The 16,577-nt window shown below is 40.8% G+C and overlaps 1 protein-coding gene across 4 annotated transcripts in view; it reads left to right on the top strand.

Moving 5' to 3' along the window:
- kcnma1a (potassium large conductance calcium-activated channel, subfamily M, alpha member 1a) overlaps window positions 1-16,577 on the top strand; it is a 770,607-nt gene that overhangs the window by 483,728 nt on the left and 270,302 nt on the right. For all 4 annotated transcript variants that reach the window (XM_041176516.1, XM_041176514.1, XM_041176513.1 and 1 more), the window contains exon 6: window positions 15,137-15,212. In XM_041176516.1, the coding sequence (XP_041032450.1) occupies window positions 15,137-15,212 (76 nt within the window). The remainder of the gene's footprint in view (window positions 1-15,136; window positions 15,213-16,577) is intronic.

The raw sequence follows: 16,577 nt of genomic DNA, 5'->3' as shown, positions 1-16,577 counted from the left end.
CTAGATCTCATTGAAATCTATCCCATTTAGTACGGTGGTTGTGCCATACAACACGATGGAGGGTATCCTTAGTATGTAGGTGGGACTTCGTCTCCAGAGAAAATGCTGTAGGTGGCCCTTGCCACCCTCAGTTCTTCTTCCAATTGGTGTTCAATATGGAGGAGTATTGATTTCATCAGCTGAGGTGGGTGAGAGAGTGATAAGTGGTAACCAGCAAGTTTCCTTGCGCATGTTTGACTTGATGCCATGAGACTTCATAGGGTCCAGAGTCGATGTTGAGGGCTCCAAAGACAACTCCTTCCTGACTGTATACCACTGTGCTGCCACCTCTGCTGGATACATCCTGGTATGGCACATCACATACTCAGGGATGTTTATAGTGGCGTCTGGGATATCGTAATGTATAATTCGGTGAGCATGACTATGTCAGGCTGTTGCTTTAGCCTGTGAGACAGCTCTCCCAATTTTAGCACGTCCCCATATGTTAATAAGGAGGACTTTGGCAAATCCAGCCCTGTCGACCCTGCAATGTTGTTTCCAGTGGCTCGGTGGATGCCAGACGGTCCATTGGGTTTCATTTCTTTTAGACTTTGTAGCGGTTTGATACAACTGAGTGGCTTGCTGGGCCATTTTAGAGGGCATTTAAGGGGCAACCACATTGCTGTATTTGTGCTTGTTTAAATTAATGAAAGGTGCAGTGAAATTCTGTAGTTCCATATCTAACCTTCACCAATGTCAGTGATGCTGAATAGCACAATGTGCTCATGACTTGCAATGAGAAAAATTGAGCTTGCCATAGTACCCAGAGGAACTTTCACATTATAAATATAAACAGAAAAAGCTGCAAATATGTAGCAGGTCAGGCATCATCTGTGGTGGAAGAAACCTGTGACCTTTTATCAGAACTGGGGAAATTTAGTGATGTAACAGGTTTTGAGCAAGAGCTGGGTGAGACAAGGACAATAGGAAGGTCTGTGATAGGGTGAAAGTCAGGAGAGATTTAATGGCAAGAGAGTTCATCTTCCAGGGCCAAAAGGAATGATGAAGGTGCAAGAAAAGAAACCAAGTAACAAAAGATGTGCATGGAGCAGTTTTGTTTTTACTCTGCAATGCGGCGCGCTGTCTCTGAACCATGGCAAGCAAGATCGGTGTGAAAGGCCCCAGGGTAAGCATTATTTACCATTTTCTTCGATCACTAGCAGGGTCCAGCTCCAGGCTTCACTCCCACCCGCTGGCCATGAAGTTACATGCACCAGTCTATGGTAGGAGAGAAACTGGACTATTCAAATGAGGTTTAGAAGTTGAAATAACCCAGCCCTCAAGTTAAGGAATTCACGGCAGTGAGCATTAGTGATGGTTTAATGGCAATCCGGTGGTTTACTTCAGTAATTTCAGCCTTCTGCTGCTCCAAAAACCCTTTCCACACCTTATCGCCTTGAGTTACAAATCAAGTATTTCAGAAATACTTTGTATTTGATTCTGACTTGGAGCTGCTTTTAAATGCTTGGATTGTGAACCATTTTCACAGCACAACCATGTGGGTTGTTAACGTTCGGAACATCAAAACTGTCTGAACATTAGCTGCAGATCTGATTTGCATCACATTATCTAGTCCAGTTTTACATAACTTCAAATTTGGGATTGCAGAGCTGCAGATTTTAAATCCATTTTTGTAAGGCAAACATTTACTTAGGCTGGAAATCCATTGAAGATTGCTCCCAATAAGGAAATCAATTCCAAATATTATGCAGAAGAAAGCAATTTGTAGATTTTAATCAGATTCAAGTGTCACTAGATACACTCTTTTCACCAAAGTCTCAAGATTGGAACCCTTATGCCTTGGTGTTTGGTGTGTGAAGCCCAGGTGACGTGTGGAGTCCCGCAGGTTTCCAACGTTTCATAAGCATTGAAGGAATTTTAAGAAGAATCATGTTCATTTAAGTGACAGCCATTTCCTCTTCATGCAACGGTAAGAACTAGATTGTATAAACTTGATTAAAAATCTCTCCATGTCACATCACAGTGTCTCATAAGTTTGACCAGACATGAAGAATAGCACCTCCCGAGATCCTCAGCATTTCTTCTTAATCCTCCTCTCATCTGGTATCTGTTTTCAGTAAGCTTCGCTGGACAGCAATCAAAAATGCTGAAGCTATTTCTGACATCTCTTCCTGCAGCCTTCATTGAAATCTATGACTCCCTCACAGGCTACAAACCTGATATTTCTGAGAGCAGGGGTGCTGTTTTGCATTCGGGAAGCCAAAAACATGGGTTCTGTCGAAGGGTCATGAGGACTCGAAACGTCAACTCTTTTCTTCTCCACCGATGCTGCCAGACCTGCTGAGTTTTTCCAGGTAATTCTGTTTTTGTTTCTTTTTGATCCTGCTGGATTTAACGGCTGATTAGCAGCTCCATTTCCTGGCTGCTACTAGTCAGATTGGGAGACTGGAAGGGCCAGGGCAAAGATTGGAGGCCGCAGCCGGGGAATGCAGAGAAGAGAGTGGCTAGAAAGATCTGTAGTGGTAGGGGGTAGATCGGAAAGGCTGGAAAGGCAGGTGGTTGTGGCTTGTGGTTGGTAGAGGCACTCCTGAGAGGGATGCAGGGAACTAATATCTGTGGAATGGCTTGCAAGTAAGTTTGTTGGGCCGGGGGCCGCTCCTAGCCCAAAAGCAGTGAAGAAAACCTGTTACCTGTTGGAGCCCAGGAGTCCTCCCCTCCCTTCAGCCCACGGTTTTCTGAGGCCCCAGAAACCAGGACGACCAGGGTTAAATTGAAAGTGGGAAAAACATGTAAGGTATGAGCCACCTGCCTCCTAGGAGTGGGTTGGGTTGCCTGCCCTTTTGTCCCATCTCAATTAAAATCAGAAATGGCATGTTTGAGGCAGATTGTGTTTGACATTTTAACATACCACCTCACCCAAACCATTTCCCTCCAATGGCTCAAACTTGGGAATTTCCTGGCTTCTGTCTATCTCTCTCTTTCTCTCTCTATCCCATGACCTTCCCCACATGTGACACTGGGAAACCCTACCTTCACTGCCTCAGAAGTAAATTTTAAGGTGCATTTGTGCAACAAAAAGGCACTGACACGCCAATTGATTTTCAATAGTAAATGCCACGCTAAAAATCTTCTGAATAGCAACTTTAAATGAAAAAGCGTTATCCCAACAAAAGGATAGACTGATGACTTGCTTTGTGACATACACCCCAGTCATGCTTCCTCCACTGCACCTCCTCCCAACTATGTCACATATGTAATCTCAGGTTTTACTCTGCTTGGATGCATTCCTGGAACTTTCATCACATGACCCCATCTACCACCAACTGCTCTATCTGATTACACAGCCTTTTTTTCCTGCCTTCAATACTTTTATAATGAATAATAAGAGCAAAATTTAAAAATATGTCCTTTTATGTCCTTTTGATTTTTGGCCTGGGTTGCTCAGAGCAGTGTCATAATCTTTAATCCTCAAGGACTCCAAGACAAGCCTGGAGGTTTGGCAACCCAAAGATCTGAAGCCCTTTCATTCACCCAAGGTGCTAAATTACAAAGTTCAACATGATCAATTTGTGATTAGACTTGTAAATTGTGCTTTCAGTACTTTGATTTCAAACTTTTTGGATATCTTTCAGAGTGTCTGTACCCATAGAAGAATTCAAGCTATAGCCAGGATTGGCTGATTGAAGCACTTTCACTCCAATTGATGAATTAGCCACATGCAGAATTTTCCTTGGGGGAGGTTCAAAAAGCAATTTTCCAAAATGTAAATGTTTCTGCAAGTGGACAATACTCTGTCCCCTTTTACTAACACCATTGATCCAAAATAAATGCAAACAAGTCATATTCGATAAGTAACCAATGTCTTTTCATTCACAATTTGTGTCAGCTTCCCCCTCTGATAACAGCATTTGATGCTGTCCAGTCCAAGTGTTGTTTGTAGAGCCTTGTCAGCTTATCTTCATTGCTCACCCCTCCATTGTTCATTGAGAGAATTTCACTTGTACCCAAGTTGACTATTTTATGGAGAAACTGTTGGCACTAAAATTGTGCAAAGCCATGTTTGAAAAATCCAGATTTTGTAGACTAAGATCACTGCTAGTCGCTTTACAGATGCACTGATAGAAAGCATTAAAGTCTATATTGGGTTCATTAATTTTTAAAATGGTAACTGATTTGTAATTGCACAAGAAATGTGTCACTCTGTGAATTAAACCTGACAGCTGTTTGCAAGAGACTACTGAAAATAGTCTTTCATTATCTGCATTCTGCTAAGGTGCCTTTACGGCAGGTGTCCAAGTAACCAGAGCACAGCATCAGGTCTGTGGAGTTGTGATTAAGTTAGGATTATTTTTTTCATTTAGACTGTTCTAAATCCCTGAAGGGTTGGATGATTGCAAGAGCTCTCCCTTCTTTACACAGTTCAGTGTAAATAAGGACTGGTAGCGCTCATGTCGCCACAGGTAAACAATGAAAAATAGGCCATGAAGCACCTGCTGAAGATTTTGTGTAAATAGTGTAGAGTAACAAGGTGCAAATTCTGTATGAGGCTCCAGCTGTAGATGGGAATAGAATGTCGCAGAAGCAGCAGGTCTGTTCTTTACAGTCAAGGGGTGATTCTCCTGGGTGAATCGAAAAGGAGCTTATGTTGTAATATCCTGATGGAAAATGGCTTTTAAAGCTTTGCTCTATCAAGGATCATAGCTGCAGCTGTGGGAGGTCCCTGCATTTCATTGTCCTGTGTTTATTCTATCTGTTTCTGGCTAAGCATCGCTGGCTGTCTCTGAAATGTGCTGTGGGTGAACAAGTGTGTTATCTGGATTCTCAATTCTGTAGGCGCAGCGTGCCAAAATTAGGTTTTCTATAACCTAGCGATGAAAAGGATTGCAAGTCCCAGGAGGGATGGAATCATGTTTCCTATGTTACAAGAGTGACTACACTTCGAAATTACTTTGTTGGTTGATAAAGCACTTTGGGTTGTGAACGGTGCTTTATAATTCATCTTTAGGAAGACTTTTGTTTATCAGGTTCAATGGAAGTGGATGCATTTTAGTAATGAGTAGTGGAAGAAATATTTGAAAGCACAAAGGAAGTGAATTAGCACCAGTAAACTTCAGAAACCGTGTGCTCACTTGAAATGTTGAGGAATCTACAAGAGGAGCAGGGACAAGACACACTGCATTTCTTTGGGATCAACTGGCAAAACATTGAGAATCATGATTCCAAGTAAGATTCTTGTCTATCGTGCCCCAAATGGATCCACACGGACAGAGACCTTGCGAAGCACCAGGAGACGCAAGAAATCACTGGGTGACCTCTTCCAGAATGGGTACCGTGTCAGAGCTGGTCACAGCCATAACTCGGACAAAGAGGAACAAGACAACTTCCAACACCCTCTGGCCTCTTGCTACCGCGTTGTGTATTACTGGGGTAAGATCCCTCTGTGCCAAGGGTATTGGGGCCATTCCTCCAAAAGGGTATCCCACATCTAACTCTGCCTTAACTTTCAATTCAGTTTTTTAAACTGCCAATAGTGCAGTTACATTATTTCTGATTTTATTTGATTGCTAAGGTCCTGTGTTTGCCCATGCCCAAAAGTAGACAATAGACACAATTTCATCAGAGCTGTTAACTCCGGGTATTGACTGTGAATTTTAACTGCTGAATTTTAGTCAAGGCCCACAGTAAAGCAAACCAATTTGCCCGGTTTGATTTCTTAAACCTCGTTAATGCAATAAAATCTTTGCATTTCCTTTCTGTTGTATTTCTGACAGTTTTCAGTTGATGTATGCCATTAGTTTGATTAAAGGTTGAAAATACAGGAGTTGATGACCAAATCCAATTAATTTTGAGAGGATTTGTTTCTGGGTTTAAGCAACCTGGCAGACATAGGACTTAAGGTTTCTGATTATTTTAATTTTGTTTTAATCAGTTTATTCCCTCCTGACTGATTTTGTTTAATAATGCTGTTGCTGTGGCTCTTTATTTCACCTTATGAATACACGGCATAGGATCTCTGTATCATGCATAAATTAATTGCTTCCTGTACGAAACGCTGCTTTTGAGCACAGTTGGAGAGATGAGCACATGCACAGAATATCATGTAATATGTAGGTTACATTTACTCTGAGGGACCTGTATTGGACCAGAAAATCTATTGCTGTTCCAAGGCTAACATCCTTCATGTTGTCACACAGCTGGTTGTCCAATTGCATTGGCTATTTATACAGCTCTGTCTCCTTTCGCCAGCCCACTGCCCTGTAGGTTTGCAAGCCTAAAATTATTTCCAAAATACTTAGGCCACTGCTTTTCTTAAAGCCAATTTATCAAACAGTGAATTTAAACTGTGAATTATCGGTTCATCATAGGTTCTGGCTATCGTCACTGCTTAAGTAAAACCTATCCTTCATCTCAATTATTGTTTAGTTTGATTTTGGTCCTTCACACTATGACGGTTCACTCCCAGCTGCCTTGAAAGTCCTGTACCTTAAAGTTCAACAGAACAACTGCAGTTTGAATCATGATGGACATCTGTATTTATGATTCATTGCACTGGACATCTCATTCTGTAAAAACTTTGCAGTTACAGATACTGAACTTTGTATAGGGCTTTTACCAGACATGGCCACCGTGTTTCTGTTTGGAACTCACCAAATGTGGTAAAATAGTCAAAACCCTCCAGCTTTGAAAGACAGCATTGTTCCGTAATAATACTGATACAGAATGTATTATTTCCCTCATTCCTAATGAACCAGAAGAAATTTTCGCCGCATCTCTGGCCTGTGCTCAAAATTATGTGAGGTTTCGATAAGAGTGTGTAGGGAGAATTTGCTTCCACGGGCAGGGGTTCAGTAACCAGAGGACAAAGATTTAATGTAATTTTCAAAAGATGGAGAGGGGAGGAGAATTCTTTTAATGTAGCAAGTTGTTATGCTATGAAATGCACTGCCTGAAAGGGTGGTGGAAGCTGATTCAACGTATTAAAAGGGAATTGGATGAATACTTGAAAAGGCCAAAATTTACAGGGTTACAGGAGAAAGAGCAGGGGAGTGGAACTAATTGGGTAACTCTAACAAAGAAGTGGCACAAGCATGATGAACTGAATAGCCTCCTTGTGTACTGTGTAACTCTGTGTTCCTAGGCAATTTCAGTCAACGTTACTGCAACAAAAACTGAATAAGGAGCTAGCTAAATGGATAAATGAACAACTCTTACTGGTTAATTGGGAATAAAGCTTCATAACTACCTGAGCTTTATCAATAATGACTACACATGTTTATTGCATTTACCAGTTTTTAAGTTCTGAAGAACATTTGAAGAACATTTGCAATGTGTTCATTTTAAGGCACGTGAGATTTTGATGAATTGGGTTACTTGGTCTTCATCTTATTTATTTTGCGTTTGTGCTCTACAATCGATAACACATTTCTCTTCAGCTGGTTGAGTTGGATAATATAGGCCACAAACCTCTGCTATCTGTGTTATTGCCTGATTACCTGACTTAACAAGCAGTTTGAACACTAAGAGTCGATCCTCTAATTATTCTGTCCCTCCCCACCCATTGCCCAGTTTCACTATTAAATCAAGGGAACTCACCTCTAAAAGATGGCTTACCCTTTGAAACCCAAAACTAACCACAATTGAATTGGACAGGGTCAACTGCCAGCCAATCTATAACTCATACTCATCATCTGGTTTTATCCCTCAGCCATTGAAATGCAAAATGTGCTTGATGTGATCAATAAATCCGCTGGCTGGCAGTCAAATGCTGCATTTATGTGAGGTGGGAAAACACCCAGAGTGATTCGAACGTGGAACTCGCTACCAGTAGTTGAGGTGACGAGTATAGATATAATTAAGGGGAAGCTAGATAAACAGATGAGTGAGAAAAGATTTGAAGGATATGTTAATGGAGTTAGATAAAGAAGGGTGGAAGGAGGCTTGTGTGGAGCATTAACACAAGCATTGAGCTGTTGGGCTGAATGGCCTGCTTCTGTGCTGTAAATACTATGTAACACCTGTCTGTTCCAGTTTAAAATAGTTACCCTTTTAAAAGTGCTATTGGAGCAATCTCATTACATTACAGTGTAGAAAATGAGCAGGATAAACGTATTTGTATCTATGCTGGGACAGGCCGAAGCACTTTGGTTGCTTACAATGAATGGACACTCATTTCTGGGAGTGAAAACAGGGTAGAAAATGACAAAGTTTGTAGAGGAAGGAAAGGATGGATTTCAGGTTATAATGGTAATCAAAGTACCTGATGCAATTTGCCGCCTTCTTGCAGTGAAAATAGTGGTTTACCCAGTGGAAAATATAAGCTTGCAGTAAACATGGTAAGGAAAGTCAATTCACCCACCAGCATGTCACAGAATGCCTGATAAATAGTGCACATCATTTTTGTGTAAGTTTAGTGTGAAGATGCTGCCCTTTTCCTTTGATTTATTGGCATCTGTTGACTAAAGCCAAGGCCTGAATTTTACGCTCTCCTACTGGCAGATTTTTAGGCGGTGGGTGGGGGTGGGGAATGTGAAATTGAAGGATGGGATTCCCTCTGGGTTCCCGTCTGCCCCAACCTAGGATTTTACCCTGGGCGGGCAAGGTCTCAGGTGGGAAGCCCGCCCTTGCCCCAGTTGAGGTACTTAAGTGGCCAGTTATTGGGTCCATAAGGGCCTTTTCCCACCCAACCTCAATTTTTAGGCTGGCGGGTGGATCGACCTTGCGTGGGGGAAGCCCACAAATCAATGGACTTAGAATCTTGGGTGGGAAGGAGAAGGGGTTGGGGGGGGGTGTGGTCACCTCCATCAGAAATCCCATTCTGAAGTTGGGCACTGCACACACCACCCCCTCCAACATTTTAATGTCTGATGGCCTCTAGCCTCTTTCCCAAGAACCCGATCACCCACTTCATGCCCCCCACTGGCCTTCCCTATCCTCCCCACCCAGGGACCCTTTAAACTTACCCAGATGTACTCTCAGGCACCTCATGCAATTCCTCTTCGGTCCACTGCAGCTCTTGTCGCTGCAGGAACTGGATTAGCCTACAGCTCTTTAAGGTGGAACGTCCACTCAAGTGAGGGGTGGAAGTCCCACCTGCAGCCACTTATCGTTCATTCAAGCGTGAAATGGCTGTAGGGTACTCCAAGTCAGTGGGGAACCTTTTGGATGGGGGACAGCAAGAGCCTGCCACCCGAAGAATTCAGGCCCATTATTTGACATCTACGTAGCCTACTTAGGGGAAAGTTTCAATATTGTAAAGTGATAGGAAAGGGGCAAAAAAATGTCCATTGAGAAACAACTAATCATGGGGTAAGCCAGACATGATTTAGGATACGTTTAGGCTGACTTTGAAACCTACCCAGTTTTCCCATTCCTTACCACACTGAATAAACATTTGGTCGATAACTAGCCATGGGGAAGCTCATCTTTCTTCTACACTTCTGAACTGGAAGCAAAGAAAATCATGCTTCTTGCCGGAGAGTATTGCATAGAATTATGTCAAATCTATGATAGGCAGTCCTCCGTTTCACATTAACTAAACTCCAACCCCTTCTTATCAACTTTTGGTAAATTTGTGAATCCCAAGAGGATCTGGTGACTAATTATTCTCATCGTTTTATTCACAAATGTCATTTACTTTCCCCTTTCTTTCCAAGAAAGGGAACTTTTGATATAATTCAACTAAAAATGAATCAATGGGCCATAATTGTCTCCCATGTCTTTGAGGGACCTAAACAACTGTAGCCAGGCCTTTTTTCTTGTGCCTAAGGTTGGTATGTTTACTTATCATCTTTGAATTGAGCTAAACCTGATAATGGGAAAGGCCAGATCTCTATCAGAACTTATCTCTTGCCACCATTGGAATTTTATATGATATAGGCTTGTATCCCCTTGAGTATAGAAGATTAAAGAGTGATCTAACTGAAGTGTTCAAGGTAGCAAAAAGGAATTGATAGCATAGGTATTCCTTTGATGGAATAGTAAAGAACAGGACATAACCCTTAATATTAGAGTCAAGGCATTCAGGGATGAAATTGGGAGGCACTTCTTCACATAAGGTGTAGTGGAAATCTGGATTTCTCTTCCACAAAGCTGTTGAGGCTGGGTGTCATTTGAAAATTTCAAAATTGGGATTGGTAGATATTTGTTAGGCGAGGGTATTAAGGGTTACAGAATCAAGGCCGTAGATAGAGTTAAATACAGAACAATCTAATTGAATGGTGGAACAAGCTTGAGGGGCTGAATGGCCTACTTCTGTTCCTAATTTCATATGCTCCCACTACCAAGATACAACTTGCTCATTTTATAAGGATGAACAAAATCTGTCCAGTTTTTAGCGTGTTCTCTAATTTCCCTCATTGTTAAAAATATTTCCTATAAATCAATTTCAACTTAACATTGAGTTGCAAGCTATTGATTTGCAATTGGACTGGCAACAAACTGCATATATGCTGTACTGCTGGAATCTTCCATCCTGATCCAACAAATCTAAAATATTCTAGGGTTGATTCAAATCATGGTAAAGGTTCATTGTCCTTTTCACTAATTTAATTCTTCTATTTGATGAACTCTTGCTAAGTTTTTACATAGCCTTTGGGCACACCAACTTGATGGTAGGCATGATTGCAGCTGCTTCACTTGTACAGACTCTATTACTATACTCCCTTCTTATTTTGCTATTATTGTCTGTAATGAACCCTATCTATGTCCCTATTACTATTTGTGAAGATTTTGTTGTTATGACTAAGATGGGAGGAGTGCACAGTTTCTCTAGCCCCACTACTCCACAGGTCACACCATAAGTGTAAATGCTTAAAACACTCATCAAAATGACCAATTATTTACCTTCAATATTGCTAGACCCAGAATAAAAAAGAACTTTAACCAGGCTCCTTTCAATAAACACAGAATAACTAATTTATCATGAAACAAAACTTATTTCTTAAAACAAGTTGCAAAACTGGTTAACATAGAATGTGTAACCCGGAAGTATAATGACTTATGGCTTTTAACATCCCAACACACACACACCAAAGATCAAGACAAATAAGGTCCCTGCAGAGGTTGGCTTAAGAGTACACTTTGAGAAATGGTAGAGTTCAAAAAGGTCTTGACGCTGTTGAGTTGGTTTTCCTGTATGTGAAGCCAGAGCGCTGGTCACAGTAGTTATCTGGAAATCCTTTCCAAAGGATCTTCTGTCAAACACTGTTTTTGCTTACTCTCGCTTGTTGCAATCTCATAGGCTTTCAAATATAGACAAGTTATATTCGGATTTTCTGGCTGACAGCGAACACCCACTCTGGACTACAAGCAATACAGGTAAAGAGAGAGAGAAGCAATCTTCTTTTACAGTTTCCTCCCAAGACACACATTTAGTTCAACAAACATGTTCAGATAGAACTTCTCCCAGACCAGGTGTTTTTCAGCCAATCAGCAGGACCCCACAGCCTGGCAACTGCAGATTTTTAAAATATTTAAACTCAAGTAAACTAAATAACTCTTATCTCCCCAGATGTCTTGCTGGCCACTTAGCTGAAGCCACATGATTTCTTGGAAAAAGCAGCTTGCACACAGATCAAAGTAAACTTGTAACCTTTTAGAGAAAAAAACTCAGGAGAGTGTTCAAATAATTCAATGTCCTTCCATTTTTTTTAAAAAAAGCACATAGTTCCTGGAGATATAGATTCCTAACAATATATAGAGAACTCTGTTTTATTGCAAGTCGTTACTTAGAAATTATGGATGAAATCTTGTTGAGGCATCAGGGTTCTCACCTGCTGGCTGGATAGTTGGCGAGAGATCCGCGGTGCCAATCAGACAATGGCGAGGCCATCTGCAGGCCTTCCCCTTGAATCAAGACCTGGGGGCGGAAGCTGCCAACCAATCAGAGGCTGGCAGTTCTTGTGCTCAGCAGTGCACTGAGGTGGCTGTGGCTGCTGCAAGAAGGACACCCTCCAGAGTCCCACGATCACAGAGGACTCAGGCTACAGGTAAGTAATGGTGGGGTGGAGTGGGCGGTATGTGGGATGGGGGCCGTGGAGAAAGGGATGCAGGGGATTTAAAGCAAAGGCAGGGGGATGGCCTTCCGAATGCCCAGTCTCTCAATCAAGCAGCGATTGTCTTTGATTGAGGAACCCACCCACCGTCCCCCTACCCCCCCAACCCTGGGGTGACAAGAGGCGCACACAGGTCCACCCGTCATGCATGCCACACGGCAACAAGTCTACTTGCCCTGGGTTAATCCCAGCAGCAGCAGAATGGATGCCCTTAAGTGGTCACTAATTGGCCATTTAAGGGCCTCAATTGGCAGCGGGGCAGGAAGGTTGACCATGGGCTTTCATGCCCAGTACCTAATTATGTGTAGGCAGCAGCGTTCAGGAATGCCACCACCTTACCTAAGTAAATGCCCTTCCTGCCCCCAAGCTCGCCATCAGCGAGAGCAGAAAATTCTGCCCAACGCCTCCTGTTCCCCTCTAAAGTCAATGTTAAGTCAGGGATGACCAAGTTGTTTCTTCAATGTGGAATTGGCCATTTCCAGATTATGTGATCATTCTTGTACTCCAAGCAAAGCAATGAAAGAACTAACTTTTTCTTGCAAAACATGAATTAAAGGCTTACCAGATCAGAAGAATTTAAGGCTTTCCCACCTGCTTAGTTATACTCTGCTGTTCCTTGAGGCACGTACAGTAGAACAAAATTGATTATATTGCCAATATCTGTGAATGTAATGTGGTGTAGGTATTTAATCTTTTCTATGGCCATAGAAACAGCAGATGCACAAATTTGGCCTCCTCAACCTGCATCTCTGTCTTAACATAATCAATAAAAACTCTTTAAATTGACTCTGTATGAACTCCCTAAGTGAACTTGCCCTTAACCTGTTTATTTAGATAATAGCTTTTCTAATTGGATTGCAGAATTCAGGTTACTGCAAGTTGCTAACAATCCCAGTATCCCTCTGATTTGATACAACTCGTTAATCCAAGATGTCCTACATTAACCATTTCCTTAGAGCATCTATTTCACTTTTAAAGATAGTCCTTTTTCTGGCTTGATGTAATTTAACACATATATCTCACGGAAGAATCTTCATTTGAAGGCATTTAGTAGTCATTAGGCTTTAAGCAGCTTCTGAAGACTCAGTTGTAAATCAACACATGAAATACGAAAGCATTATGAAAAGTTTATTTCCCCAGCTGTGCATTGTCTAGCCCTAGTAAGCCACAAGCAATTTAAAGCTTATTTTTGTTTGAGTAAGTTTGCATTCATCTCATATTGTTCTAATTCTTTCTTGATTAGTTCCCTATTTTAACCTGTCACTATATAATCCAACATCTTTTGCAGTTCCTTGGTTTCATTTTAAAGGAAATTTTCAATTTTTTGTGCAGTATTGTCATTTAAAATCATTTCTTAAGATGATTACAAAATTGAAATGATTTCTATTATTGGCATGCCCTACTTCATCAGTTTAAACTGATTAGTATTTTTATTTTCCTCCTTCCTCTGTCAATGGGCAAGAGGCTTTCCAGCCATGTCATGAACTACATCAACCTAAACAGAAAGTACTCGGGATATTCCAAAAGATGCTTGAATGTGATCGGTCTGAATAATCTTTTGGATTATAATCTTGTATATGTTAATTTGTCTCAAATTTCCTGTTACCTTATAGGGTAAGTTTTGTGAGGAAGCACTGTCAGAAATGTAGGGTATGGTAAACTGGCACAACCAATATGTAGACCTTCTGATATCTGGGTTATAATTTATGGTCATCAGAAATTGTGGCCGTGTAGATGGTGCAGGAATGGTGGACGAGGGCGGGGAAGAACATGAAGTTGAGTAGTGTTCTCAAAGCCTGATTGCCAGTTCCCTCCCCTCCCTGCTCCCATCAGCAAGGGAGGATCCGTGGCAGGATGTTAGCTCTTATTATTTATCTCATCATATTTTTGAAGGCAAGAAAGTGTGATTTATCTGCTGAATGTCTCAGCCAATTCTAACATCATTTGTCCAGTATTCTGAGAGGTTGCATTTTTATTGCTGAAATTATCAAACTTGATTTGCTCATTTCCTTTTGAAGCATCTTCTCAAATAACCTTTCACTGAAATGATAAATTATTTTCTCTTTTGATATCACAATATATTTCTGGAAACAAGATAACTCAGATTATTGAATGAAGGTGCTAAATATAAAGTTATGTCTTGACAGCTAATATATTGAACATGGGATGGGCCTGTTTTCTGTGCCACATAAAATCTTTACCTTCTATAATACTCAGCCCGTGACAACCAGCTGACCAGGTGAAAACTGGAGCCCTGTATTCCTTATTTCTGCTTGATTTGTATATCATCTCAGTCAGCTCTATTGCTGAACTATATTATTGTTTGCCTTAATCCACTGTAATTTCAGGCTGCTGCTTTTCCATGGTTTCCCTCTCCATTTCTTGCTCTTTTCACACTTAAACTCCAAAAATATTCTTGATATTTAGTCGAGCAGTAACTGAATATCAAGTGTTGTTTGGAGGAATTCTAATGGTTGAACTTGTTTGGTACTTGCTGCACTGTGACACTCTAGACTGTGCACTGGGCCGTTGTAGGCTTGTCATGTCATGGCATGCAAGTGATGAATAATTCCTGGTACTTTCATACAATGTCAAGTTTCATTTTGCTCATATAGCACACTATTGCACTGCAATAGCAGAGAAGCAAACAACATTTCATTTCAACAATATACTGTAATCAACCAGAGCGCAGGGTTTCCAAAGACTCCTTGTTTTGCATAATTCTGTTATGTGTTTTCTGTCTCGAAGCTGATGCTCACAAGGCCAGGTGGTTTTTAAAAATGTGTGGCAAGTCATGTCCTTGTTTTAATTATGACTTAAGGTGAAGATTTTTGACAGAAGTACTGTGTATTTATTGAGTTGCAAGACATCTCTCATTTACATACACAGCAAATTGTAAATTCTAATCTGCAATTCCAGAAGATGAGACTCCTCTAGCAGAAAGTCATGCCTTTATCCTCTATTTAAGCTAATTCCAATTCTAAAGTCAGAGTTGATGGTTGCACTAGTTCTGAATGTTACTGGCTGTTAAGTGCCCTTGAAAGAGTCAGTTGGCTGTTAATGTATTGTTTTCTTTTTTACAGGCTTACGATTTTTGAGAGCCCTCAGGTTGATACAGTTCTCAGAAATTTTACAATTTCTGAATATCCTAAAAACAAGGTAAGCAACACAAATCATGGATCAGACATTTAGCAGTCCATAGGACTATCTTAGTCATGCTATTATTTGTGAGACTGAAGCTGGTGGAGGTAAATTTTTTTGCCCCTATTTGTTAGCCTGCTTGTGTGTAAACAATATATCTCAAAAACTAATGGGCAGATTTCAACAAAACTTGGTACTCAGATAGGATATGGCCCAAGGAAGAACTGATTAGTTTTTAACCGAAGATATGGATCCAGATCCTGGAATTTTTAAAAGGAACCATTTACATTTGGGAGATAGGGTGAATTTACTTTTATTTTAGAATGTTGTGGATTGTCTTTGCAACTGTGGTAGAATTTATCACAGCTGTCAAAATATCAGCAGAATTTTCAGAGCAGGTTGTTGGATGTGGATTGGCCTGAAGCTGCCTCAAAGAGATGGAAGTTCTTAATAAAAATAATTATTTTTTCAGCTTTGTAATTATAGAGCATCAAGTAGGTGGGGAAAAGCTCAATGAGACAGCCATGTAATTGCAATAATGTTGAGTTGACACAGTGTGATGGAGGTATGCTCTCTACTTAGTGCCCTCTTCGTTTGTTTTCAAATGATTTTATGCCAATTTGTATAATTCTTCACAGGGCTAAAATGTGGTTGAGCTTTATATAGTTAAATTAAGAAGTATAGGTATATGTTATGGGTGTTTTAAGCAAGCTCAGATCTCAGTACCGCCAGGAGGTGCAGAAGTTAAAAACATTGCAGCTGAGGGATATACTCCAATGCAAACTATTACAACAGGGATTTTACTTTGAAAAAGAGCTTGCACCTTATTATGCCCTCTAATGCATTTTACAACCAATGAATTACTTATTAAGTGGAGTTATTCTTGTTATATAAGCAAATCTGTTGCCAGTTGGTGCACAACAAGGCCCACAAACAGCAAATGAATGCATGGCCAGACAGAGTTGTTTTATGGTGGTGTTTGTTGCAGGTGAAGTATTGGCCAGGACTCTGACGCTGCTCTCCTTCATTTGGATCATGAGGTCACTGAACAGACAATTGGAGCCCTCTGAGAATGCTGGATACCCTCAGTGCTGCACTGAATTGTTAGGCTGGATTATCTACTCAAGTTGTGCAGTGGGAGTTGATCCAACAATTTTATGACAATAGGGCAATGCCAACTGAGTTGATTTGAAATTTTGTAAATTTCAGTGTAACAATTTTCAGCTAGACAAAATTCCTGTTGTGTGACATTATTGCCTTACTCACTGGATCATTGTGCATTTCTGTTTAAAGTGTGACTGAGTCTACCAAGATGAAAGTATTTCTTTAACCATTATAAGTTTGGTCTTGAAATAGACTCAGCTGGATGCAGCTTTCAATGAA

Source organism: Carcharodon carcharias, chromosome 28 (assembly GCF_017639515.1).
Source record: "Carcharodon carcharias isolate sCarCar2 chromosome 28, sCarCar2.pri, whole genome shotgun sequence".
NCBI lineage: Eukaryota > Metazoa > Chordata > Chondrichthyes > Lamniformes > Lamnidae > Carcharodon > Carcharodon carcharias.
The sequence above is the reverse complement of the archived record's forward strand: the minus strand, read 5'-3'. Positions and strand labels throughout refer to the sequence as shown.